This window comes from Bubalus kerabau, chromosome 3 (genome assembly GCF_029407905.1).
Source record: "Bubalus kerabau isolate K-KA32 ecotype Philippines breed swamp buffalo chromosome 3, PCC_UOA_SB_1v2, whole genome shotgun sequence".
Taxonomy (NCBI): domain Eukaryota; kingdom Metazoa; phylum Chordata; class Mammalia; order Artiodactyla; family Bovidae; genus Bubalus; species Bubalus kerabau.
The window spans coordinates 59,513,862-59,541,407 of NC_073626.1; the positions used below are offsets into that span (position 1 = coordinate 59,513,862).

General features: G+C 40.9%; 1 protein-coding gene across 5 annotated transcripts; it reads right to left on the reverse strand.

Annotated features, from left to right (window-relative positions):
- Window positions 1-145: 145 nt before the first annotated feature.
- On the reverse strand, window positions 146-27,546 carry INPP1 (inositol polyphosphate-1-phosphatase). 5 transcript variants are annotated; one of them, XM_055571936.1, is made up of 6 exons: window positions 27,282-27,546; window positions 10,212-10,475; window positions 7,953-8,013; window positions 4,886-5,086; window positions 2,243-2,417; window positions 146-885 (listed from the first exon to the last, which is right to left on the reverse strand). In XM_055571936.1, the coding sequence occupies exons 2-6, from the start codon at window positions 10,413-10,415 to the stop codon at window positions 324-326; spliced, it is 1,203 nt and encodes a 400-aa protein (XP_055427911.1). In that variant the 5' UTR covers window positions 10,416-10,475; window positions 27,282-27,546; the 3' UTR covers window positions 146-323. The 5 variants fall into 5 exon arrangements, with proteins under 5 accessions (XP_055427911.1, XP_055427908.1, XP_055427909.1 ...); XM_055571933.1 differs by having other exon boundaries at window positions 27,278-27,546; XM_055571934.1 differs by lacking the exon at window positions 27,282-27,546 and adding an exon at window positions 13,328-13,395.

The following is a 27,546-nucleotide window of genomic DNA, read 5'->3' on the forward strand; positions in this document are numbered from 1 at the left end:
TTCAGTGACATTAACTTATCACCTCTAAACTCATGTTCTAAAGAGCTTCATTAATTGAGCAGGAATTTTTCCTGTCTTCAATATTTTATCGAAGCGTTTCAAGCAGCAATAATGGCACAAAATCCTCTATAAAGAATCTCACACATTTAACTGCTGCATGAATATCATTCATTTATTAGCATTATGAACACATAATGGAAAAATGCTCCCCCAAAGAGGAAGGTGAATGTTGACTGTCAATAGGACAAAGCTGTCTTCAAAGACAAGAGATGTGGAAATTAGGTCCACGGTTGGGCTGCGGAGCCCAGGAGGACGGAGCTCATCTACGTATGTGTAGCCGCAGGGGCAAGGTGCTGGAGGAGGCGGCTCAAGAACGTCTCCAGCTGCTTCTCTGATCTGTATGCGATGAGTCCTCCCTTGTTGGCCCACCGATCCACTCCAGCAGTGCCTTCGTTTCCCACGTGATACACCAACTGCGGCAAGTCAAGGCCCGTGTCAGGATTTCTTTCCAGGCATTCTTTTAAGTCCACCATCCCCCCACCCATGGCCCTGAGGATGGCGTGGGCAGCACAGGAGTCCCACTTGAACGTGGTATCTTCTGAGAAGATGTAAATGTCAACGAGGCCGAGGACCACACAGAGGCTCTTGTAACCAGCCCCAGCTGCCCGGAAGATGCGCTCTCCACACACACGTGACAATGCGCCCTTGATGGTCTCCTTTTCACTGGTACTAATGACCACTGAGAACGGGCAGGAGCCTTCGGAGCTGGGGTTTTGGGTCCCTTGGCTCTGCGTCTCACTGTTGTTTCTTGTAGAGACGGGAGGCAGAAGGGAATGGATATTGGTCCCCAAGTAAGAAAGGCCCCAGTAGCACCGTCCTTTCCACCTACGGAAGAGAATGTTCAGTTTGTGGAGGCAAGTTATCACATTGGTTTTTCACTGCTCCTATGGCTTCCCAACTTGATGTGGAAAATACAGAACATAGTGAGTCTCAAGGCCCTTAAGCCTAGAGATAGTAATCAAATGGCTAATTCATTTCTAAAAGTTACTCCCTGTGCACGTTGCTGCCTGTGTTGTTGCCAGTTAGGAATGCATTCAGGTTTTTTTTTTTTTTTTTGCATTATCACATTCATCCAGGACAGTGCTAAAGTATTTGTGGGATTTCCAGCCTCTGGGAACGCAGCGAAGTTTCACTGCCTCTTTTGGCATTTAAAGTCTTATGGGGATAAAGATGAGCAGATAAATAAGATTTTCAATCCGCAAATCTTTCACAATGCTGAATTCTTTTCAGCATTTTCATCCTCCAATTCACTAGCTCCACTTTGGCTTTAGCATCAAGAAAGATGGAGTCTTTTTTTTTGGTGGGGGGGGGGGGGTGGGCAACAACAAAAATACCATCTAACATTTCTCAATGTTTAACTTACTATATACGCTGGATAGTTTCTTTCCAGAGAAGGAGACTGAGGCTTAGAGAACGTAAGTGTTTAAGAATGTAAATCAGTGGTAGAATCTGCTATCAAACCCAGGATTTGGGCCAGCTACTTTGTCAACCATTTCTAGGTCATGATTATGTTAACATCCAGTCCCACTTATTTTTAACTTCTTGACGACCCTTTAAAGATAACAAACACTTTCAGTTTGGAAGAAGGCAGGGAAGATGAAAAATATCAACACTGCAGAGGTGTAATTTATGACTATTAAAGAACGAACAATTCTTAGTTGCTTGAAGCAAGTCAAAATTTAATTAAAAAATATGTAGTTCTACATGAGTGGAAAAAAATGTCATTTATTTCAGTAAAAAGCTGAAACCGCAGGAGAAAAGCTGCTTCTACTTGAACCCTGCCATGCTCTGGCGTCAACCCTGTCATACTGTGATCTGTAGGCCGTGGATCAGGGTAACCAAAGGCTTGGCCACCCTCTATGCTCTGCGAACGGTCCACGGGAGTGTGAGGAAGGAGGACGCAGAAAAGAAAGTCATACTGACAGTTTTGTTTGTTTTTATAGGGAGAGGTTCTAATCCTGGCCATACCTACTTATCTTTTCGTTAGATCATTTTCACATTTTGTCGTGAAACCCAGGATTGAAAATTAAAGGACCATTAACTCAAACATGGAGATTTTTAGTAGGAATGCCCAATGTATCGAGTCATGGGAATGTCACACGGAGAGATAATCCTGACAATAAACAAAGCTGAGGTTGTAAATTCTGAAAACCATAATATGCCGAAAATATTCAATTCCTACCTGAGGGTGCGTAGGTCTTGTGATACGAAAGGCTGGTTGATGACTCCCATGAGAGGCTCCCCTGTCTGCACGTCATAGACACCAATTAGAATAGTGACGCACTGGAGTCCAGTGGGGAAGACTCCGTGGGTGGGCGTGACGTCGGCAGAGCCTTTTATGTACTGGTAAGTTGAATCTGAAAAATGAAGCACATCTGTCAGGATTCAGGTAATGATTATTTAGAAAATAATGATGAAGACACCTATAAAACCTGTCCTAGATCATTTCTAATTTGGTAACAGCTGTGGTCTAAATGTTTGTGTCCCCCAAAATTCTAACCCTCCAAAGTTGATGGTATTAGTAAGTGGGGCCTTTGGGAGGTACTTCAGTCCTCGGGGTGGAATCTCATGAATGGAATTAATGATATTCTTAGTCTCTTCCACTTTATGAGTACAGTGTGAGTGTTAGTCGCTCGGTTGTGTCTGACTCTTTTGCAACCCCATGGAATGTAGCCTGCCAGGCTCCTCTGTCCATGGGATTCTGCAGCCAAGATTACTGGAGAGGGTTGCCATTCCCTTCTCGGGGGATCTTCCTGATCCAGGGATCAAACCCGGGTCTCCTGTATTGCAGGCAGATTCTTTACTGTCCGAGTACACAGTGAAAAGACGGCAATTATGAATCAGGAAGAAGACCCTCACCTAATCATGCTGGCACTGGACTTCTCAGCCTCTGAAACTGTCCATGGTATCTTGTTATAGCAGCTCAAATGGACTAAGATAATAACCAATCATGTTTTACCTTTGGGTGCCACTTATATGGAATTATTATTTGACCTTTTGTACTTCACTTTTAAGCTGCTTGTGTTTCATTTTCCCAACCATACATAAATTCTTGGACAAAAGGGACATGTCTACAATTCCTATGGCAGCTAGCATGTCTTCCTTCCTTTTTGTGTTGTTAATTGCTGTCATGAACAACTCTTTGTGACCCCATAGGACTGGAGCCACCAGGCTCCTCTGTCCATGGATTTCTCCAGGCAAGAATACTAGAGTGGGGAGCCATTCCCTTCTCCAGGGCATAACACCTTGCAAATGGTAAGAAGCACTCAAATATTCATCACCATGTCAAAATCATTTAAAAGGTAATGGCTCAGGATAACTGGGGGGTTCCTTTGAGCTCTTACTAATCAGAGGACAGGTCCAACCAAGGTGGGTGAGAAAGTCTCCTTCCAGGAATCTGAATTCCATTTCATTTGAATTCCATCAGGGATGGAATTGCCTTTTTACTTGTTTGTTTTGTCCCTCAAATTAGGAGGAAAGAGACAATGGTGTCACAAGAGGAAGAAGCTCAGACAGCAAAGTGTCTGCATACAATGCAGGAGACCCAGGTTCAATCCCTGGGTCGGGATGATGCCCTGGAGAAGGAAATGGCAACCCATTCTAGTATTCTTGCCTGGAAAATCCCATGGACTAAGGAGCCTGGTAGGCTACCGTCCATGGGGTCGCAAAGAGCCTGGGAAAAAGAAGCTAAGGAGTGAGGTTTCTGCTTAAAAGATGTACCTGCCAGCATCTAGTGAATTAATACCCAGTTAAGGATGTGCCAGGCACAAGATCCAGAGTGCTAGCTAACAGAATCAATTCAGGACAAAAACAAAACAAGGTTTCAGTTCCTCAAAAACCATAACTGAGGCTGATTTACCTTTAGGCGATAAAAGATTCTGGAAAACATTCGTAGTCTGCATAACAATGCATTGACTGAATGCTCTACTGCTGTGATTAAAGGCATGTCTATCACGTAGGGGAGAGGGTGAGGGGAGTCTGCCTACTCAGCTTAATGACTGGTCCCAGTTGTGTTGGGTACACTATGCCAGGAAGCTGGGGGGAAAGTGGGACTTAGACCGAGGGCATTATATTAACGGCATCATTGAGATAGGCCTATAGTTTTAAAACAATGAACTATAGATTATGGTTCTACCATAATCATGACCAAAAAAATAATGGTGAGGTATACACAGGACTCACAAACCGACCGCTAGGAGTCACATTCAGCTGGGTTTTCCCTGACCTGTACGGTGGTTCTGCTTGTTCACTTACTTAACTGACTTAGGAGCCAGGAGTTCAGTTGTGAGAGCTCATTTAAAAACCTGGATTTGCGTTTTTATTATTTTTAAATCTGAAGATCTGCACTGTACTTCCAGATGGTAATAATCTGCCAGAGCGGAATGTTCTCAAGATGCATGTGTGTTTAATTAGTTATGGCTGCCATCATTTCATTCTTCTCTCATACTTAGCAGTCTGGCCCCTGAGGTCTTTCAAAAATGAGTTAATTCAGTTTTGTTTATGTGCCTCTATGTGTGTGTGTGTGTGTGTGTATACACACGTGTGTTATAAATATATGTGTATATGTATATAATACACACCTCAACTCTTCATTTATTTATTTAGGCCCCAACGTGTAGCTTGTGGGGTCTCAGTTCCCCAACCAGGGATTGAACCCAGGTTACAGCAGTGAGAGTCGTTTATCATTTTAAAACTTCAAAAATTTAAAACTTCTAGGAGAGTTAAACCATACCCTCAATTTTCATTTTTCCAACACTGCCCCCTCACAAAAAAAGGATTACTAAGAAGAGCAAATAGACAAAAGCAAACACTCTCCTCTGCTTACCTATAGGATCCACCCAGATTCCCAAGATGTCCTGTGGAATGTTGATCTCTACTGAATCCAGCTCTGGGTCACTGAAGAAAACGTCCTGGTGCACAACCTTGGCTAAGGCCTCAGATGCCAGTTTGTTACCATTAAGGACTTTGCTGAGAAGAGCTACTGTTTCTTCCTCTGTTGGACCCAGTCTCATGATAATCTTTTCCCCTAGAGTAAAGACAAACTGAAGACCATTACATCTCAAGTTTCAGAGGAGAAAGAACAGGGGGGTTGGGAGAAGCACCTCAGATTAGGTGAGGATAACACATCCAGCCCACGCCACTGTTCTTTTCTTTTTCCTTAACACCAAAACATTTTGTATTGGGGTACAGCCAATTAACAATGCTGTGATAGTTCCAGGTGAACAGTGAGGGGACTCAGCCATACATACACATGTATCCATCCTCCCTGAAACTCTCTTCCCATCCAGGCTGGCACAGAATATTGAGCAGAGTTCCCTGTGCTATACAATAGGTTTCTGTCGGTTATCCATTTTAAATATAGCCCAACTCCACTATTCTAAACTGGAGAATCCCATGGACAGAGGACCCTGGTGGGCTACAGTCCATGGGGTCACAAAGAATTAGACACAACTGAACGACCAACACACACACACACACACACACACACACGATATCCAGTCTAGTGTCTCCTAATCTGGCTAACCGCCAGAATCTACCAGTGGGCTTCATAAAGTCAAAGCTGATTCAGTAGTCACTCAACCACCTCACAGTGAGAAATGAGTTCTAGGCACCAAAGGGCCTTCTCTCCAAAAAAAGTTCCCACATGGGCACATGCACAGTTTTTGTATCCAGTTTAAGGCAGCTCATGTTAAGAATCCTGAACCCTGAGTCTTTGATAAACAATCTTCTGTGTCTTTTACCTTGTGGCTTTTAATATCCTGGAGGTCACCCTGTCCACGTTTGAATATATTGATTGAAAAGAAAAGAGTTTTTAATAAGTACACAGAAGGGCTTCTACGTCCCTCTGTGATGCTTTTAACTAAAAACTGTCTATGCTCCGTAAATATAAGATGACGTACATTCATCTTTAAATGTGGTAAAGCTGTAGGACTCTAAATCACATACGTAGAATAGCTCTCCTCTGTGAAACCACTGGGAATCAGGATGTGAGCAAAGCTGCTTCTGCAACTGGAACCCCACATTACCAAGTCCATGTGTTTGCCATCACTTTAAAGATAAATCTTAGACCCCTGCTTCATGTGGTTTCCAACCCCCAAAGCACAAATGAGAAGAGAGGCTCTCCTAGGACTTTTACCAACAAAAAGCGACAGCAATGCAGAATATAAATTTTTAAAAGTTAAGAAACATGGCACTTTGGGGCTCCTGAGGTACCTCGACAAACACTCCTAGCTATCCTAGCCATCCCAAGAACCAGCAGCGGCACCATCACCGGAGCGCCTGTTAGACATTCAGGACTTCAGGCCCCATCCCAGACCCTGAGGTCTGACAAGATCCCCCGGTGACTCCTGTGACTGTTTGAGTTTGGGAAGCACACTGCGAATCTATGACAATGACGATTCTGAAACAGCAAGAATCAGTCAATTAAGTTTAGTTCAAATTAAATGAGATTGTTAAAGTTGGGGAATAATGTTAATCACCACCACTTGTTGAGCAGCTACTCTAGGCTCAGTAAAAGGCATGGGTTCACTCAAAGGAGCAAATCGTATCACCTTACTCCAGGGCTTAAAGTTTGCCGCTGAATTCTCATCATACTTAAGGAAACTCCTTCCTTTGAACTTCCATGATCTCATCTGACCTCATCCACCAGCCCCTCCTCTACCATAGGTCTCTGCCCTCCAATATACTAAAACCATCCTCTCCTTCAGTTCTCAGGAAAATGTATGTGGAATGCATTTTTGCCCCTATCATTCTAGATAAGTATTACAATAACTGTTTATGATGTAGCCAAATATAGGTTTTTCAGTGTAGGATTTCTTACGGGGGTAAGTCACAGGTGATTTTTTTTAACCTTAAGTTTAACTGACATTTCTCTTTCTTCTTACTGTCACAGAACTATCTTAATACGCAGCCCATGAAATGACAAATTTTTTCCAGAGTTAATCCAGAAATTAGTTTCCTTTGTAAATATGCCTCTAGATGTTTAACTATTTGTCACATGATCTGTTTAAAGTTCACTATTTTAATCTTCTACCATTAAACAAACAAAACCCAGGCAAACTAAAAACCGCTTGCTTCTCTAAAAAAGGGTCAGAGATGTTGTATTTTTCTCTCTACCACAAGGGAACATGGGGGTCCATCAAAGGAGAATTTGGCTCACAGGAAACCGATTAGAGTTAAAACTTGGTGCTAAAAGGAACCTTTTAGGTTGTCCCTCTCCCTTTACAGAGGTTCTGAGACCAGAGAAGCAGAGGTCATTCAGGGACAGGGCCGTCTCTACATTCTCAGCCTAGGTCTGTGGACTTCCCAAAGTGTCAGTCACTCAGTCCTACCCGACTCTGTGTGACCCCATGGACTGTGGCCCATCGGGCTTCTCTGTTCATGGGATTCTCCAGACAAGAATACTGGAGTGGGTTGCCATTCCCTTCTGCAGGGGATCTTCCTGATCCAGGGATCGAACCTGGGTCTCCTGAATTGCAGGTGCATTCTTTACTGCTGACCCACCGGGGAAGCCCATGGGCTCTCCAGGAGGTCCACAAATGGGTCTACTTGGACGTGAGATTGTCTGCACATCTGTGTAGATCTGCATCCTTTGGGGGGCATCTGTAACTTCCATCAGATTCTCAAAGGGCCATGCAACTTTCCCAAAGGTTAAATCATTGTTCAATGCTACAGGGTTACAGCTAGAATACATGTGAACTTGCTAAATAATTCTAAGAGGCCACATCTCTGTCTTACGTGGCAGGTTATCCTAAAGTGCTGAATGAAGTTTAACATTCAAATGTATTATCTACATGAAAGGCCTCCAAACATTAATTTCATGATGTAAGTTGAAAATAAAAATACAATATGATAATTAAGTTATAAAACTATATTAAGATTCTTGTACTTACCCAAATCATTAGTAAATTCATTGGATTCTTCTCCCAAAATTTTTTTCCCCAAGCCTGGAAACTGAATGATTCAGAATATGACAAGAATACAAAACAGCAACAAAAAAAATCCCACATTCATGCTCAATTCTGAACAGATTTCCACTTTATATTTCAAACTAAATAGCACAATAGGTCAGAAATTTGAGAGTTTACAATTCCAGAAATCAATCCAAGTGTAATAAGTGAAGTCAGATTGGTTCATCACTTTTCTAATATCAGTAGTTTTCTAATATTTTCCTGCTCCTTTGCCCCTTTAGAAAGTCCAAATCATGGTAGAAGTCTGGTTTCTTTATGTTCTGTTGAGTCTGCAGAAGTACTTCTAGAACTTCATCCTTCTAGTTAAGGGCCATGAGCTAGAATGCTTACAAAGGAGATGTTTTAACTGCTGCTCCTACAAAGTACCCTAGTAACTTGTACAAGTTAATGTTACTGACCAAGTACCTAAGATGATTACTTGAACCCGGATAGAAAGGAACAGAGGATAACATTTAATTTTGTTTTCTGCACATGTTAAGGTATCCTTAACCATCAGGCTAGGAAGGCCATGTAGCAAAAAAGGGGAAATATTTTATTTGCCAACAACTTATGCATCAATATTTTGATGGAATGAAAAAACAAACAAAAAGAAACAAGCTAAATAGGAAGCTTCTCTCATCTTTGTATGACCAGGAAGCTTTTGGACACATTTTGCTTCTGATTTTCTCTGTAGTAAAGATAATTTCTCTCAAAATATGTGCTGAATTATGGTAAGAGTACAATTCTCAGGCAATGAAAGCAAGGAAATGCTTCAAATGTTTGAGCTCAGTTATTCACAGATGGCCAATGGATGTAACACTGCCCACAACTACTTGTTATTTTTAACTCTTTTGAAGAACAATGCAAGTCACCACATACTGGCACTGAACCTATCGATGAAGTCATCAAAGGCTGAAGCTCCAGCCCCCCAGTTTGCCTAGAGACCCTTTCTGAGGCTGTAGTACGTAAGTAAGAGTCGTGACACTTTATACAAACCAAAAGTGAGTGTCATTTATGTGTTCATAAATCCTGGCAGACACTTCGTGAATGAACAACTGCCTGAACTTGTTATAATGCTCTGAGGCAAATATTAGCCCACAAAACTTACGCTTCTAATCCAGTTGCTCAACCACCCCTTCTACCCAGCTCTCTTGAGCAGTAACAAAAATAAATTTCCTTCCACTGGATCCAGATTGTATAGGGCATGAGAAAGAACAGTTTGTAGAAATTTCAAGGGGTCATTTATTCTCTCTTCCTACCTGTGGTCAAGGACTCACTTAAATGATTCTAAACAATTCCTAACATTTTGAGAATTTCATAGAAACAATTCCAATATTTTGTAGGGCTTTCTGACATAAAATTCTATCCTCCCAAATCTAAAAGAAAAGTAATTAGATTATTACATAATAGGTAATATAGTATCACAAACAGCATAGACTCTGGAGTTGGTCAGCCCATGTTCAAAAACCAGCTCTTCCATTCATTTGCTGTGCAACCCTAGGCAAGTTATTTAACCTCTGTGTCTCCCTTTTCTCTTCCATTACATTGAGATAGTTCTTACCTCATAAAATTGTTATGAGTTAAACTAATATATTTAAAGCCCTTAGATAAGTACTTGGCTCACAGTAAGCATTTACAAGTGCCTGCTAATGTTATTGTTTGCTATAACTGCTTATGAATATAGTTTATTTACCCTAGTCAGCTTAAAATACCTAGAATTACAATCATTGTTAGTTACAAACAACGTTTTCCTACTAAACTAAAGACAGACTTTAAGTCTACAGAACCCTATGAGGCTATCACTGAGGCAACCATTAGGTAAATGACTATGTCAAAAGGTGGGACTTAATATTATCAAGTTAAAAAAAAAAGTTATAAAATAGTATATTCTCATTTCTTTAGAGTTAAGTTAAACCTGCCATGCACACACAGAAGGAAAACATTCTAATATTTAGCAAAACAGTTGTGGTTTTCTCTAGTAATAGAATTAGGAGGATTATTTTTCAACATTTAAGTTTTTCCTGTAACACACATTTTAGTAATACTGCAGTCAAAATAAGGGGGGAAAACCTAGTTGTTTATTAGAATCCATGGTGCTGGGGGGCGGGTTGTGGGGAGGAGGAAGCGAGCTATTTTACGGGGGAGGGGGGGGAACCACAGGGGCAAATAATTTGCAATTACCTTGGCTGTGACATTCCTTACCTTGTTCTCCATATTCTCTTTGATAACTTCCTGTACCAGTACATCAGCCAGGGTCTTGAAATCAACTGCAAACTTCTTGTTCTTTTCTCCCTCTTTCTTTTCTTCTATCAGCAGCTGGAAGAGGGCTTCCTGCTGCCTGCACGCCCGGGCAATGTTGGCAGCTTTCTCAGAGACTCGGAGCAGCTCTTGGAGGATATCTGACATTTCTGAACCTGGCTGGTTGCAGCAGCTGGTGGAACAGGCACCCACCCGCTGAGCTGTCAGCTGGGAAGGTACAAGAATGTGAAACGGAAAGCAGTTCAGACAGTGTGAGTCAACCTGTGAGCGTGGCTGAGTGGCTAGCAGAGATCACAGTCACAACCTCAGGTGGAAGCTTCATCTAAAACTTGAAACTTATCTTTCAAGATCAACATACTTACAGTCTCAAATCCATTAGGCAAAAAACTGACTTCTTGGTGAAAGAAAGTCTCTAAATGAGAGTCTACACTATATTTACCAAACTCTAGACCAATAGGCAGGTGGATACATGAGCACAATGTTAGAAGGAAAAGCCAAGTTCATGAAATGACCTTCGAATGAGCGCATGAGCTTGGCAACACTATTAAAGTAGTGCTCTTTCTTTCACCCTTTGGGAGAAGGAAGAAGTGAAAGTGGGTTTATCCTATCAGTCTGGGAGCAACTTCCTAAAGTACCTAGCACCACACCGGCAGACATCTCAGTGTCCTGCAAGACTCTTGAGACCAAACTTGACCTAGCAGCCCAGGTGATGTACCAACCTGCTCCCCCCAACGTTTTTTTCTATTAAAAATGTCCCACTAGCTGTGCTGCTTACAGCAAATTTAAATAATAAAATGAAGTAAAACATGCAACTTGTTGGGATTTGAAAAGTCCTGGCTTCTAAGAGGCATGCTACAATGCCTTGACATACCTACTGGGTGAACAGCAGAGAAACATTTCTCTGTTTCAACAGTAGCTGCATTTTATTGAACGCTTTAATAATTCTTGTATCATTATTATGAGAATTACTGTGAGGATTATCAGCCTTATCTATAGTCAAGGAAACTGCAGCTTGGAGAAGTTAAGCAACTCTTTTAGGTTACATAAGACTAAACGGCAGGGCTCAGACTCCGTCGTACACACAAGCTCATGCTCTTTATTATCCTAACAAATACTTTACTTCTTAAAAAAAAAAAAATCCCTTAATGGACTGTGGGAGGCTGACAATTAGTACAACAGTTAAGATGTCAATGCAGTGGAGTTAACTGTGAACTGCCATAGCTGTGTTGTAAGTCTGCTTTAAAAATCACATGCTATTTTTCTTAAGATAATGGGCCAACCATCATAAGAAAATATGTCCAACCTCAACAGTAATAAATGGCAAGTGAATAAAACAATGAGACATCCTACTTCACTATTAGATGGGCAAAACTGTTTCTAAAGTTAACATTCATTCTTCCAGGTGTGGAAACAGATGCTGATATTCTGCTAATGGGCATGTAAAAATGTGGGTTTGTAGAGGAAAATTTGAGAAAAATGGATCAAAATCCCTAGAGATGCTATTACCTTCAGCCACAAATTCCAGTTGGCCTTATTTTGAATTAAGAAAGGTATATTTTTTTAAGAAAGTTATATTTAACATTTTAAATATTTCTGCACAAGAAGGATTAGTATTATTGACTGTAGCAAAAAGTTAAAAAGATCTTAAATACTGGTGGAAGATAGATAAACTATTATATAGTTATTAAACAATAGTTTTGAAGAAATTTAATAGGAATATGTTAAAATGCTATAATGTTAAGTATATATAGTATCACAGTATGTTCCTAATTTGTGTTTAATACACACACACACTCTGTTTATACATATGGAGAGAGAGTTTGAAAGACTAGATGATGTTCTAATGGTAGTTAAATGTTTAATGGTGGTTATCACTGGGTACTAGAATTGTGGAGGATTTTTCTTATGCTTTTCTGTAATTATCAAATATTCTACAGTAAATAATACTGTTTTTATAATAATAAATGATATGTTAAAATGCTTTAGGACAATTAAGCACAAAGGACCGCAAGTCCTGAAGATATCTGTCCAAACAAAGTGGTACTATGGCAACAACACAAATCCAGATAACAGAGACGATGGAGTTAGAAATTAAAAACACCTGCCTACCTTAGCTTTCCCCCCAAGGAATAAATACATTAAAAAAAATCACTTTGGTCAACAAACTTCAACATTAAGAAAAATAATTATATTAATATAGCTGAGGCATCTTGACTTAGAAATAACTTATGGCATCTATATGCTATTAATTATGTTTTATATAATATATACATGCATGGATATATATATATATATCAGTAGAATACATAAGTTCCAAGTATATAAATTCAATAATTTTTATTTCTTAGTATGCATTATATAGTTATTATAAGGGAAAAGAATTAATGAACTAAGAGTATCTAAGTAACTTTTTATCTTAAAAACAGCATGAAGATTTTAAGGAGTCCAATTAGAAAACTTTCTAGATTAACAGTCAGTGTGTGTGTGTGTGCGCGCGTGTGTGCATGTGCGTGCTCAGTCACGTCTGACTCTTTGTGAGCCCACGGACTGTAGCCCACCACGCTCCTCTGTCCATGGAACTTCCCAGGCAAGAATACTGGAGTGGGTTGCCATTTCCTCCACTATGAGATCTTCCTCACCCAGGACTGAACCCACATCTCTTGTGTCTCCTGCATTGGCAGGCAGATTCTTTACCCCTAGATTAATAATACCAGCAGGGAATTCCCTGGCGGTCCAGTGATTAGGACTCCAGGCTCTCACTGCTGAGGGCCCAGGTTTAATCCCTGGTCAGGGACAAAAAGTCCACAAGCCACACAGTGCAGCCAAAAGAAATAAAAGCTTCCATCTCATGGATATTATTAAAAAATACCAGTATTGTCTATTTTACTCCACTTTGTTAAAACTGATTACCTTTTTTAAAAGAAACACCGTACCACCACACCGTTGAATAACCAAAAGTCTCCCCCATGATGTCCTGAGAACTCATTCAGGTGAGTTACACAGGTTACAAGCTCCAGGCATCACCACCACCCTTCTCTTCACACAGAAAACTCACCAACCTAGTCCTGATAAGTTTCTATACAGCCGCTGAGAGATCTGGTATGTCTCCCCTTGGAACCTGAGAACCTGATCTTTATTTCCTCAATAACGAGTATTCTCACGTCACCTGAGCAGAGCAACTTGACCAACGGGGGAAAAAATTCAGCTCTAAACTTCAGCCCCATAATTAACAGGGGCACAGATTTTCAGAATTCATCATAATACAGTAAATCAGGTTTTTCAGTTCCAAGGTTATCCCAGCACTCAAACTTAACCACCCTTTTAACACTACGGTATCTTGTCAAGCTCCAGGCTGAACACCCAGTTTCAGCTCAGGACGAGGCTTTCTGTAAGCCACCCCCTGAACTTCTTTAGCTCCAGGGTCCAAGCACCCTTAAAAAAAATCTCTCCCAGCCATCATCATCTACATGCAAGACTTCCTAATTAATCTGCACAGCTAGCCGGCTGCTTTCTGGCTGACTGGACTGTTTTGTCCGAATGAACGAGGCCCCGTCCTCTGTGTTTCTCTCCATTAACTGCTTCCGAATCTCTCTCTCTGTTCTCAACTTGGTTCACTCTGCAGGCCGCAGCACTCAGGGGCGTACTGGACAATTTGCCCTCACTTTGAAGGACTCAACGTGCGAGAAACTGTCTTAGAAGAAACTGAGTTGTATATCCAATACAGAATTTCTTTGAGCTTCTTAACAGCTCATACTAACACTTGTGGACATTATTATTTACATGATTTTTAAAAGGAAGTTTATATACTCATGACTCACCTAAGTTAGATTTAAACATTTCAAATACTTTATAAGTGAAAATTATTACAGACTCATGATAAGTAAGTTGGAGAAGGCAATGGCACCCCACTCCAGTACTCTTGCCTGGAAAATCTCATGGACGGAGGAGCCTGGTGGGCTGCGGTCCATGGGGTCGCGAAGACTCGGACATGACTGAGCGACTTCACTTTCACTTTTCACTTTCATGCATTGGAGAAGGCAATGGAACCCACTCCAGTGTTCCTTCCTGGAGAATCCCAGGGACGGGGGAGCCTGGTGGGCTTCCGTCTATGGGGTCGCATAGAGTCGGACACGACTGAAGTGACTTAACAGCAGCAGCAGCAGATAAGTAAGTTATTGCATTTACCATAATTTAATAGCCTTGAATATGGAAGAAATTCCTTGGGATTAGTGGTTAATGGGTGTTCTGAGAACCACATGTTAGAAGTACCTAAGGTGTCTACTACAAGACAGATTTCTGGGTTCCATCCCAAGCTAGAGAGTCAGAACCTCTGGAGACAGGGCCCAGGAATTTGTATGTTTGTCAGCTTCCTAGATGACGCTCAGCACTGAGATGTAATGGCCACTGTTCTTAAGGCTGTTCGTCCTTCAATACTGTGCTGGTAATCTCAGCGGGGCTCAGGCATCTCGGTGGGACCACGCGCTCTCAGTTATCCATGCACAGAAACAGACCCAGGCTAAAATAATAACAGCCAGTATGCAGTAGGTGCTTAGTTTATGGCAGGTATCCTTCTAAGCACTCTACATATTGTTAACTCTAATTCTCATACAACCCTACAAAGAAAATACTATTATCTCTATTTTAACTGATAAAGAAACTGAGGCACAAGAGGGTTAAGTAATTTGCCCAAAACCACACAGGTGGGAAGTGGCTAGGACAAGATTCAAGCCCAAGAAAACTGGTAGCAAACTTCATTGGCTAAGCCAGTGCTCTAGCCAATAAAATCTTCATAAATTGTTAGTTGTTAACTAAGGGAAGAAATGAGCAATCATGGGATCAATAATCACTAAACTATTACTATAAGGTACTACTGCTGCTGCTAAGTCGCTTCAGTCGTGTCTGACTCTGTGCGACCCCATAGACGGCAGCCCACCAGGCTCCGCCGTCCCTGGGATTCTCCAGGAAAGAACACTGGAGTGGGTTCCATTGCCTTCTCCAATGCATGAAAGTGAAAAGTGAAAGTGAAGTCACTCAGTCGTGTTTGACTCTTAGTGACCCCATGGACCGCAGCCCACCAGGCTCCTCCGTCCATGGGATTTTCCAGGCAAGAGTACTGGAGTGGGGTGCTATCGCCTTCTCCAATATTCTTCACTGCTGCTACTGCTGCTACGTCGCTTCAGTCGTGTCCGACTCTGTGTGACCCCATAGACAGCAGCCCATCAGGCTCCTCGGCCCATGGGATTCTCCAGGCAACAGTACTGGAGTGGGGTGCCACTGCCTTCTGCGAATTAGCTGTGTGGCATTAGGTAATTTACCTACCCTCTTTCTTCATCTGCCATATGAAGACAATACTTATCTTGTGGAACATGCTCCCAGAGTCATAAGAAACCATACATGCTTAAAGATCAAGCACAGAGCCTTACATATAGTAGAGGGGATCTTCCCAGCCTAGGGATCAAAGACGTGTCTCTAAGTCTCCTGCGTTGGCAGGCGGGCTCTTTACCACTAACGCCACCTGGGAAGCCCGTAACAAATGACAGCAACGACTATTAAATAGTTTCACAGAACTCACAACCACAGTCCCTACTTGAAAAATAAGAGGTTGGCAGCTTTGTTACGGGTCACTGAAATCTTTTCTGAAAATTTACTACTCTATTAAATCCAAAAGGCTGGAATCTACTTGCAATTATTCGAATGACCCAGAAAAAAGTTCCTTTATGAAGGCCGGATCTGATTGCTTCGGTTTCTGGGCGTCTGGGTAGAAACTCTGGCTCCTGGATGTTGAAGACTACTCTGGCTTCAAGGTAGACTATCTACAGATGGCTCCGGAGGGTCATTATTCTGTCAAGGGGTCATTTCGTCAGGAAATCTATAGAGATTCTAAGGCCAACGGTGTCTGTTCTTGTGGGAGGGGCCTGGTTGTACCGGAAGCTGGCCGTGCCCTGTGTTGTTCGTGAGGATGGAAGTGGGACAAAACAGACGAGGGCATCAACAAAACAGAAATGCTCGCTAATTAGTAGGCAAATAGGTCAGAGCATTTCTGTTGACAGTCATTCCTTCCTGCAGATAATCCACTCCTTTTACAGAGCCCACATTCTTGCCCATTAGACAACTCCACCCCATGCCCACCATTCATGACTTCAATTCACGCTTTCACTCATCCCTGGAGGACTGGCAATTTGCAGTGACTGTGTGGTGGCCTTGACTGACTGCTATTGCTGTTGGGGAAAACAGCTCAACTTCCATGAGATACCCGGGTGTTTCACTAGAAGTGTTTTTGGTGACCTCTCACGGGGTGCAGCTGTCCAGGACTCACCCTGGGCAGGCACATGCTGAGGCTGGCCAAAACTCTCTTTAGCTCACATTGCTCTTGTAGGGGGAACAGAGACCTTGTTCCTCATCCCCTTCCAGCTTAGGGCTGCTTCAGGGAGTAGTTTAAAGAATGGAAGCTGCCCAAGCAGAAAGGATGGTATACAGAATTGAGCCCACACAGAGGGGCTCAACTAGATCAACCGATGATGGTGAATGTGCAATTTGCTAACAGCAGCCTCCCCTGACACCCCTAGGAGACGCTCATCTGCCCACCTGGTCACCTAGGCCAGAAGGAAGACCACACCACAAGCACTAACAGGGATTTATAAACTACCTTTCAGCTCATTGGAAGTTGAGTTGTCCTCCCAGTGTATAAGCTTTGTTCAGCTTTCAGAGACTTGGTCATCACACATTTCTCGAAACCCACTGAGTGGGACAGCACGGCACAGCCTGTGCCTCGTTTGTGTCGCTCTACTTTGATATCTGCGATACTATGGCCAGCACTTCACAGGCTCTGACTAAGCCCGGCACTTCAGGGGCTGCTCTCCCACTCTTGGTCTGTTTATTCCCACGCTCTGGGCAGATCATTCATTTACACATGCTGTTCCCTCCTGCCTGTATGCCTGATGTCTACTTGCCTTCTCAGAATCTATTCAAGGACAAGAAACTTGAACAGATGCTTCATCAAAGGGGCTATTCAGCTGGCCAATAAATATATGAAAAGATAATACTTATTAATATAATAAAAGATAATGTTAATAATTAATTAATAATCAGGAAAATGCAACTTAAAAAGCACTACAGGGTACCACTGCATGTCTGACCAAAGAGCTAAAAGTAAAGATTGAAAATGTCAAGGTTTGCTAAGGATGTGAAGCAATGAGCCTCTTCCACTGTGAATGAAATTGGTACAACCATGTTGGAAAACTAGAATTTGTTGACTATAAGCATGACCTATGACCCAGCAATTTCTCTTGTAGCCTTGTCCTCAACAGAAATTTCTGCACATGTATATTAAAAGACATATACAATATTTATGAGCAGCATAATTTCAAAATCACCACAGATGGTGACTGCAGCCATGAAATTAAAAGATGCTTGCTCCTCAGAAGAAAAGTTATGACCCACCTAGACAGCATATTAAAAAGCAGAGATATTACTTTGCCAACAAAGGTCTGTCTAATCAAGGCTATGGTTTTTCCAGTAGTCATGTATGGATGTGAGAGTTGGACTATAAAGAAAGCTGAGCCCTGAAGTGATGCTTTTGAACTGTGGTGTTGGAGAAGACTCTTGAGAGTCCCTTGGACTGTGAGGCGATCCAACCAGTCCAACCTAAAGAAAATCAGTCCTGAATATTCCTTGGAAGGACAGATGCTGAAGCTGAAACTCCAATACTTTGGCCACCTGATGCAAAGAACTGACTAATTGGAAAAGACCCTGACACTGGGAAAGATTGAAGGTGGGAGGAGAAGGGGATGACAGAGGATGAGATGGTTGGATGGCATCACTGATTCAACGGACACGAGTTTGAGTAAACTCTGGGAGTTGGTGATGGACTGGGAAGCCTGGCGCGCTGCAGTCCATGGGGCTGCAAAGAGTCAGACATGACTGAGCAACTGAACTGAACTGAACACTAGAAATAACCCAAGTGACCATGAACAATAAAATGAAATAAACTGAGGCAGACTTACAGAAGAAAATACTATACAGCAGTGAGAATTATTGAATTACTGCTTTGGGCAATAACATGGATTCATCTCACAAAGGCATACTGCTGAGTGAAAGAAGTCAGACACCAAAAAAAATACACTGAGCAATTTAATTTAGTTGATGTTCAAGAGAAGGCAAAACTAACTTATGGTGTTAGAAGTTGCAATGGGGGTTACCCTTAGAGAAGGAGGAGGGATTACTTACTGATGGGGGTAAATGATGGGGCCTTTAGGCACTGGGAATGTTCTGGATTTGAGTGATGGTTATGTGGGCAGACTGACTTTGTTTACATGCATCAAGCTACACACTCGGGCCTTGCATACTTTTCTGCATGTATTTCTAATTGAATAAAAGTTTTTAAAAGGGTGTGTGTGTAGAGAGGAGAGTCCGTGTGACAGTTCGCTCCTCCAGGAGCCATGCCTGACCCTCCATCTTTTGTACCAGGGCCATGGGAGAATGCAGGCATGCTAAATCTCTTTTCCAGCCCTCCAACACACTGTACACTGGTTTGCTTCTCTGTGCTCTGTCTGGCAGGAGATTTAAATGTGTGTGGTTTCTTATGACTCTGAGCGCATACCTCAGAGGTGTTCAATAAATGTTGGCTGAAGAATTTCCTCTTAGCTTTGTAAACACAAAATTCACCTTTGTCATATTGTTTATTACACTTGGTTTTATACCCAAGTGTCATTTCACAGGTGCCATTAGGCACATGGGCCCATAGTTATTTATATCAAAGCCTACATATAATCAGGGCTTCCCTGGTAGCTTAGTCAGTAAAGAATCCCTCTGCAACACAGGAGACCAGGGTTTGATCCCTGGGTCAGGAAGATCCACTGCAGAAGGAAATGGCAACCCACTCCAGTATTCTTGCCTGGAGAATTCCACAGACAGAGAAGGTCCCTGGGGTTGCAAGAGTCTGACACAACTTAGCGACTAAACCAACACCACCACTACATACATCCTACATTCATTTACAGAAACAAGCCAAAGCTGTATCTGGATGATTAGCAACTGAACTACATTTCTGAGCACCAAAGAAGATTCTGATATCATGCTCTGTCATCTGGCAGTGACCTATCTTAATTAACTTCATTGATTAAATGGCCCAAAATGTTAAATTTAATTTGGCTTCGTTAGAGAAGACATTAACTAGGGGATATGTAAATTCATCTATTTAACCTTCACATTTCTCTCTCCCTTCTTCCCATCCTTCAAACAGTGTTGACATACAGGCCTGTCTCTAGGCTGATCAGTCTACCTCACCCTAGCCCTACTGAGGCTGCTCTTGGACCACATTAGCCCACATTTCTGCTCACTGATGGGCCTCAAAGCAATAGATCACAAAGATAGCCTCTATCCTCAAATGTTATTTGGGTAGCTTTTAAGTGAGAGCTTGTGCTAAAGTAGTGTTTTCCAAATGAGTAAGATCAAGAATTAATTGAAACATTCATTAAAAATATAGAGTTTTAGACTTCCCCTGGAGATATTGATCCAGGAGATCTGGGTTGAGGACAGGGAATGTTATTCAGCTATTTTTATTCAACAATTTAAGGAAACACCAGGTTCAACCATCAGTAATGTCTCTCACTGGGTATTCAGGAGCAGAACAGAGAAACACTATTAGCTACTGCAACTGCCTTGGTTGGCTAAGGGTCAACTATATTGACCTTTTTTGTAACAAAAATTAAGTGCTGGAAAAAAAGTTGATCTACATAATAAGTATTTCACATTAGCATAATATTGCCATTGAAATATAGACTTCAATGTTTTCTCAGAATGCATTTGAAAAGTATGAAAAAATATTCCATTTAGAAATACTTTTAAATTTGATAGTGACTCCTTTCTATCCTCTCCTCCAGAGTTAGAAACATTTTCATTAACTATAAGCTCTTTTCTATCCGCTATCTTCCAACTACGCACTTAAACTTCTGTATGCTAAAAGATGTTTTTAGCATACCACCGAGGTGTCAGAAATGAAACCTGAAATCATACAGAATATTAAAAAAAAAAGAAAGTAGATTCAGTGTAGCTATCTTAATTGTGGGAAAAAATAAAATATTTTAAAATGTAATGCCTAATTCAAGACAAAAAGAAAAGACACAAGAAGTATGGCTTGTAGAAAGAATCTTTTCCAGCAGAATATTAGTTTGGTAGCTGTTAATCCTATCATTAATCTTGTTGTTTTCCAGTAGCTAAGTCGTGTCTGACTCTTTGCAACCTCATGCACTAGCACACCAGGGTCCTCTGTCCTCAATTATCTCCCCGAGTTTGCTCAAATTCATTTCCATTGAGTTAGTGATGCTATCTAACTGTCTCATCTGCTATCAGTCCCTTCTCCTTTTGCTTTCAATCCTTCCCAGTATCAGGGTCTTTTCCAGTGAGTTGGCTCTTCGCATCAGGTGGCCAAAGTATTGGAGCTTCAGCTTCAGCATCAGTCCTTCCAATGAATATTCAGAATACTCCCGAGATTCTTCTCTAGCACCACAGTTCGAAAGCATCAACTCTTTGGCACCCAGCCTTGTTTATGGTACAACTCTCACATCCATACACGACTACTGGAAAGACTGGAGCTTTGACTGTATGGACCTTTGTCGGCAAAGCGATGTCTTTGCTCTCTAGGTTTGTCATAGCTTTCCTTTCAAGGAGTAAGGTCTTTTAATTTCATAGCTGTAGTCAACATCCACAGTGATTTAGGAACACAGGAAAATAAAATCTGTCACTATTCCCACTTTTCCCCCCTTTTACTTGCCATGAAGTGATGGGACTATATGCCATGATCTTAGTTTTTTGAATGTTGGGCTTTAAAGTCAGCTTTTTCACTCTGCTCTTTCACCTTCATCAAGAGGCTCCTTAGTTCTTCACTTTCTGCCATTAGAGTGGTATCATCTGCATATCTAAGGTTGCTTTCTCCATGAATATCATTAATCTTATTAATCCTCAAATCCATTTTTAATGTTTCCTTTTGAATGTAACATTTTTAGTCATTTTATCTTTTCTTCTGAACTTTGCAACACTTACTTTTGGCACCAACTCACTTGACACTTGCTTTTTATGGTCTATAGGAGCCATGTTTAGGCCACAGGAGAGCTGGTTCTTAGGCTCTGCTTGGACTTTAACCAACCAGGTGTAAAACCTTAGCCACATGGGTAAGCTCTCAGGGACTTGTTTTCCTCATTTTTGCAAACATAAAAAAGGAAAAGAAAGAAAGGACAGAGAGATTGGAGGAGATGATTTCTATGGTCTGTTCCAGTTCCAAATTTTTTGACTTTTTAATTATCCATTTTCCAGATAAAACAGGTTGGGGAATATTATTCAGCCTTAAAAAGGAATGACATTTTCTGGCATATGCCTCAATATGCATGAACCTTGGAAACACTATCCTAATTATAAGAAGCCAGGCTTAAAAAAAACAAGTATTGTATGATTCCACTTATATGAGGGACCCAGAATAGTTAAATTCATAGAGACAGAAAGTAGAATGGTGGTTACCAGGGCTGGGAGAAGCTGGCAATGGGGAGTTATTGTTTAATGGATCCTGAGTTTCAATTTGGGATGATAGGAAAGTTCTGGAAATGGATAGTGATGATGGTTGTATAACAGTGGAAATGTACTTAATGCAAGAGCAATGCATACTTGAAATTGGTTAAAATGGTAATTTTATGTTATATGTATTTAACTATGATTTTTAAAGAGTAAAACACAAAATTACAAGTTCAAAAATACGTACATTTCAAAAGCTTTTGATGTTTATCATCAACCTAATAAGGAATGGCATAATAAATATTGTTGGTTGAATGAAAAAAAAAACAAGGTTGGGGAGAAGTCATGAAAATTAAGTTGAAAAAGAGCACTAAGCTCTTTACCTTGTATTTGATTTTACACTGCAATCACACTGGTTTTATTGTTTTGGCCGTGTTGTGTGGCATACAGAACCTTAATTCCCCAACCAGAAATTGAACTCATACCCCCTGCATTGGGAGCAAGGAGTCTTAACCACTGGACTGCCAGAAAAGTACCCACACTGGTTTTTACACTTAAATTGTGTTTCTGGGTTACAGCGGTTTGGGTTAGTGAACCTTGTGAAGAAGGCCTAAGCCCCTGACCCCAATTCTAATTGGTCCCTCTCTAAGAGGTTTTAAGTTCCTTGAGAACAGGACACACAATTTTTTATCTCCTCATGATACACAGTGGGAATTCTGTAATTTAACTGACTGATATCATTCCATTTGAGATAAACAAGTTTAAAAGGATTTTATTGCACTAAGATTAATCTGTAAGGGTTTATTCATTATGTAAATTTTAGGATTATAATTGTGAGGAAACATGATTCAAAGGAGTTCTTAACACAACATTTTAGAAGACGGTTATTATTATTTATTTCTGCAGTGATAAATTACATGACCTAAAATATATTCTCTGAATATTATAGCAAGAAAGCAAAGACCACAGATTACATTATATGTCATTTTGGCAGACTGGATTTCTGGCAGCCTATATCTTATCATTCTACTTCCATTTTGTAGAGGTGAATGTTTATTTTTAACAGATATTTAAGGAACGCAAAGAAATAGTACCTTTTACTTGAAAAGGTCAAAATACTAAAAAGATATAAAAGGTTCATTAAAGCCACTAATACATTAATATACTAAATGCGCTTGCATTCTTGTTAATTCTGAAACCATAGGTAATTGTCTAAGCTGGTTAATATTTATCTTCTTGATCTCATTTTCCCATTTTTATTTCCCTCATTTTTTGCTATTCATGGAAGCTTACAGTCAGCCATATTTTAAAAACAGATCTTTCATGATTCCCAGATCAAACTGAGATTATATGGGGTTATATGTCATTGTGGCAAACTCCAAGGAGTTAGCTAGAGGGGTTTTCTAGAACTTGGGAGATGAGATCCTATTTTTGAAACTGCTGCTAAGTCGCTTCAGTCATGTCCGACTCTATGTGACCCCATGGACTGCAGCCTACCAGGCTCCTCCATCCATGGGATTTTCCAGGCAAGAGTACTGGAGTGGGGTGCCATCGCCTTCGCTGATTTTTTTTTTTAAAGTTTAAGTACATTAGGATTACCTTAGCCATATTAAATAACGTTTCCTTTAGTCATTTGAATTTAATCCTTTGCTATTTATTACAGCTCTCATTAGTATCAAGGGAAACCTACCATCATCACTTTGTAAAGAAAAGGACAAATTTAAGTATCTATTGATAAAGTTAGCAAATACTTACATTAATTTAAACTTGGATAATTAAGTTAAAAGATGTTAAATACTGAGCTGATTAAAATGAAAACAAGAAAGCAAGGAACTCTTTTCCACCTTTCAAAAAGAAAAACAAAAAAAAAAAGACAGAGTGCCAAAGGAATAGAGACAGAAAGAAACAAATACTTTCCATGTGGTAATTCATCTGAATGAATTCTTTTATAGATAATTAATATTTTACTTTGTCAATTCGTTTTCATATATAATTAACCAATTTTATGCCCAAGTTTTGTTTTGTTTTTTTTCTTCTTTTAGATGGTATTGGGTCATTTTAATAAAAGTTATAAATAAGATACTAAAATTTGCATGCTGGTCCTCCCTGAAGTAACAAATAAGGCTGTTATATGAAAGAGAAATGATCAGATACAATGTTTTGCTGTAGATTACTTTCACAGTTAGTTAGTTCAGTCGCTCAGTCGTGTCCGACTCTTTGCGACCCCATGAACTGCAGCACACCAGGCCTCCCTGTCCATCACCAACTCCCAGAGTTCACTCAAACCCATGTCCATCGAGGTGGTGATGCCATCTAGCCATCTCATCCTCTGTCGTCCCCTTCTCCTCCTGCACCCAATCCCTCCCAGCATCAGGGTCTTTTCCAATGAGTCAACTCTTCACATGAGGTGGCCAAAGTACTGGAGTTTCAGCTTCAGCATAAGTCCTTCCAATGAATACCCAGGACTGATCTCCTTTAGGATGGACTGGTTGGATCTCCTTGCAGTCCAAGGGACTCTCAAGAGTCTTCTCCAACACCACAGTTCAAAAGCATCAATTCTTCGGCGCTCAGCCTTCTTTACAGTCCAACTCTCACATCCATACACGACCACTGGAAAAACCATAGCCTTGACTAGACGAACCTTTGTTGGCAAAGTAATGTCTCTGCTTTTGAATATGCTATCTAGGTTGGTCATAACTTTCCTTCCAAGGAGTAAGCGTCTTTTAATTTCATGGCTGCAGTCACCATCTACAGTGATTTTGGAGCCCAGAAAAATAAAGTCTGACACTGTTTCCACTGTTTCCCCATCTATTTCCCATGAAGTGGTGGGACCGGATGCCATCATCTTAGTTTTCTGAATGTTGAGCTTTAAGCCAGCTTTTTCACTCTCCACTTTCACTTTCATCAAGAGGCTTTTTAGTTCCTCTTCACTTTCTGCCATAAGGGTGGTGTCATCTGCATATCTGAGGTTATTGATATTTCTCCTGGCAATCTTGATTCCAGCTTGTGCTTCTTCCAGCCCAGCGTTTCTCATGATGTACTCTGCATAGAAGTTAAATAAGCAGGGTGACAATATACAGCCTTGACATGCTCCTTTTCCTATTTGGAACCAGGCTGTTGTTCCATGTCCAGTTCTTTTTTTTTTTTTTTTCCATGTCCAGTTCTAACTGTTGCTTCCTGACCTGCATATAGGTTTCTCAAGAGGCAGGTCAGGTGGTCTGGTATTCCCATCTCTTTCAGAATTTTCCACAGTGTATTGTGGTCCACACAGTCAAAGGCTTTGGCATTGTCAACAAAGCAGAACCTGCACTAAATATCCATTAATAAAATACTCTTATAACATTAAAGAACTTAAATTAAGATTGCCTACCACAAAAAAGAGACTGAATATGTAAAAATCTTTGCTAAATTCAATCACCCTGGAAGGCTTGACTAAGAATGATATAAAAGTTTCAGATTTCTTCAATGTGTGACATTATCACATTAGCAAAACCACAGTTTCCATTTATGAACATGTTATCTTCAGGAATGGTAAGAGATTATATCAGCAACAGTTATTGCCTATCTGTGATTTCCAATCTTGCCTTTTGTGTTTGTTCTGGTTTGCCCTTTGAAATTTTTATCATTTTGACCTATTTTAAGTATCTTCTTTCCCTTAGAAATTCTGATTCAGGAAATCCCAGGTAGCAAACTGGAAGTCTTTTAAAACCAATGCTGTCCTCCCCTCCTTTCACGTGCCCTTTAGTCCCTGGGTAATTTTAAAAATTAGACAAGTTTGGGGACTGCTACTCACCAATCATGAGAGATGAGAAACAAAGTACCCTCAGCTCTTCCTTCATCTCTAAACTCCAAATCAAACAAAAACATCAATCTAGAGAGTTTTATTTGCTTCATTAATTTAAGCAATTAATTAATGCTTAAGCAATTAATGCTTAAGATTCAAAATATTTTAACAAGGACATTTATTGAGGGCACATATCTAGAAAAATTTCATAAATATAGCATCCTCACACTTAATAAATGAAGACACATGGTTTTATTATCACCATTATCTCAGGCAATTTGTCTACAAAATGAAATGGATTAAGACATATTCTAATTGGTATCAGAGACAGAAATAAATGTATAATGAATACTGTAAAGCTTTTGTTTGCTGCTGCTGCTGCTAAGTCGCTTCAGTCGTGTCCAACTCTGTGCGACCCCAAAGACGCCCTAACAGGCCTTATATTTCAAATTAGACATGATTTTTTTTTTCAGAACTACCACTAGTATGGCTGTATTTAAATCTATAATAAGACATTTCACATTAAATAGTGTGAGTCCAAGCTGCAATTTCCAACCAAGTGGTAATTTAGTCCAAAAGCTTGAAACGAAATGGTAGCTTATTCTATGAAAAAATAAATTGTAACTTTATGCATTTTACGTAATCTTCTTCATGACTATGACTAAGAACTAACTTCAAGAGTAGTTTAAAAATCCACAAGAGCTTAAAAGTAGATTCTAAGAATACAAATATCTGCCTCGAAAAAACGAACTGTTCTCTTACCTTTCTCCCTCTAATATTCCCGATTTTAAAAAGTAAAAAATTAGGTCACTTAGCTAAGTCATCAGTCAATAGTGGTTCGGTAGATTATTTTCATCATTAGACTATTATGAGGCTGAGTACGGCTGATCCTTATCAACTTCTTTGATTTTTAAAGCTAGGAGTCACAGGAAAAAAGTAAAAAAAAAAGGTTTTAGTCAACATGTGGGATGCACTCAAGAGGTCTATCCACACAGCCTTAACCCACTGTTCTGTGAAAGTGAACGCATTCACACAGCGGGCAAACTTCTGCTTATTCAACACTTTAAAAGTAGCTTTAAAACGGAAAAATCCCCCAAATACTCTAATCGTTTCTATGTATTCTTCATGAATGTAATAAATAATCTAGAACATTTTTTTTCACGCTCTTTGTGCCTTAACAATATACTTAATTCGGCCAAACCCATGTGAACTATTTTCCCTTCTACTCTGGTCACACCAAGTAACTATGCACATCTCACAAAACCGCCTTTCAAAATGCAGGGGATTAAAAGCAAGAAGGCAAAGACTTCTAAATATAGTCCCTTCATGTTTATTTTACACTCATCTTATGTCACTAGCGTCAGCCAACAGCGGTGGACACTTGGAAGCATCTCTCAAAGCAAAACGAAGGGGCGCTTGACAGCTACGCCATCTACCTGTTGAACCCGGACCACGGCGCTCGGCTACAGTCAGATCAGCTTCTACGACTTAAAAATGCTAATGATCGAATTAAAAAAAAAAAGTTGTTTGCCAGTCTTTCTTCCTTCCGTCTATTTCTTTCGGGCAGTTTCTGCATAACTGAGGGAGCCAGAGGACTCGAGAGCTCCTCCGCCCGGCTGGTAGCAGCAGCGAGCGGGCCGGGTGGCGGGCTCGCTGCAGTGGGCAGAGGTCATCACAGGCCGGACGGAGAGGAAAGGCGCCCTCCCAACCCAGATTTACTCACCTACCGTGCGGAGAGGCGATGAGTGCGTGCTGTTCGCCCAGCGGGGAGACCCAGATCCGAGTAGGAAGGGAGGTTGTGGCGCCGGGGCGAGGGGCGCGTAAAGAGGAAAACGTATTACCTAAGCCGGGATGCGGAGCCCAGAAGGAGCCTGCAGCCTTTCCCTCCAGAAACGGAAGAGGCGGGGGAGGAGGAGGCGGAAAATGCGGAGGAGGAGGTGGCCCGGCGTGCGAGGCTAGCAAGGGGCGCCGGGCGTACGGCCGCCGGCGCGG

Bases quoted from the DNA above. Each gene is read 5' to 3' on its own strand.
- INPP1 (XM_055571936.1), bottom strand. From the start codon at position 10,415: ATGTCAGATATCCTCCAAGAGCTGCTCCGAGTCTCTGAGAAAGCTGCC. The intron at 5,087-7,952 runs GTAAGTACAAGA...TCTTTACTCTAG, and splicing joins TGAATTTACTAATGATTTGG to GGGAAAAGATTATCATGAGA. The intron at 2,418-4,885 runs GTAAGCAGAGGA...TTCATTTTTCAG, and splicing joins AATCTGGGTGGATCCTATAG to ATTCAACTTACCAGTACATA.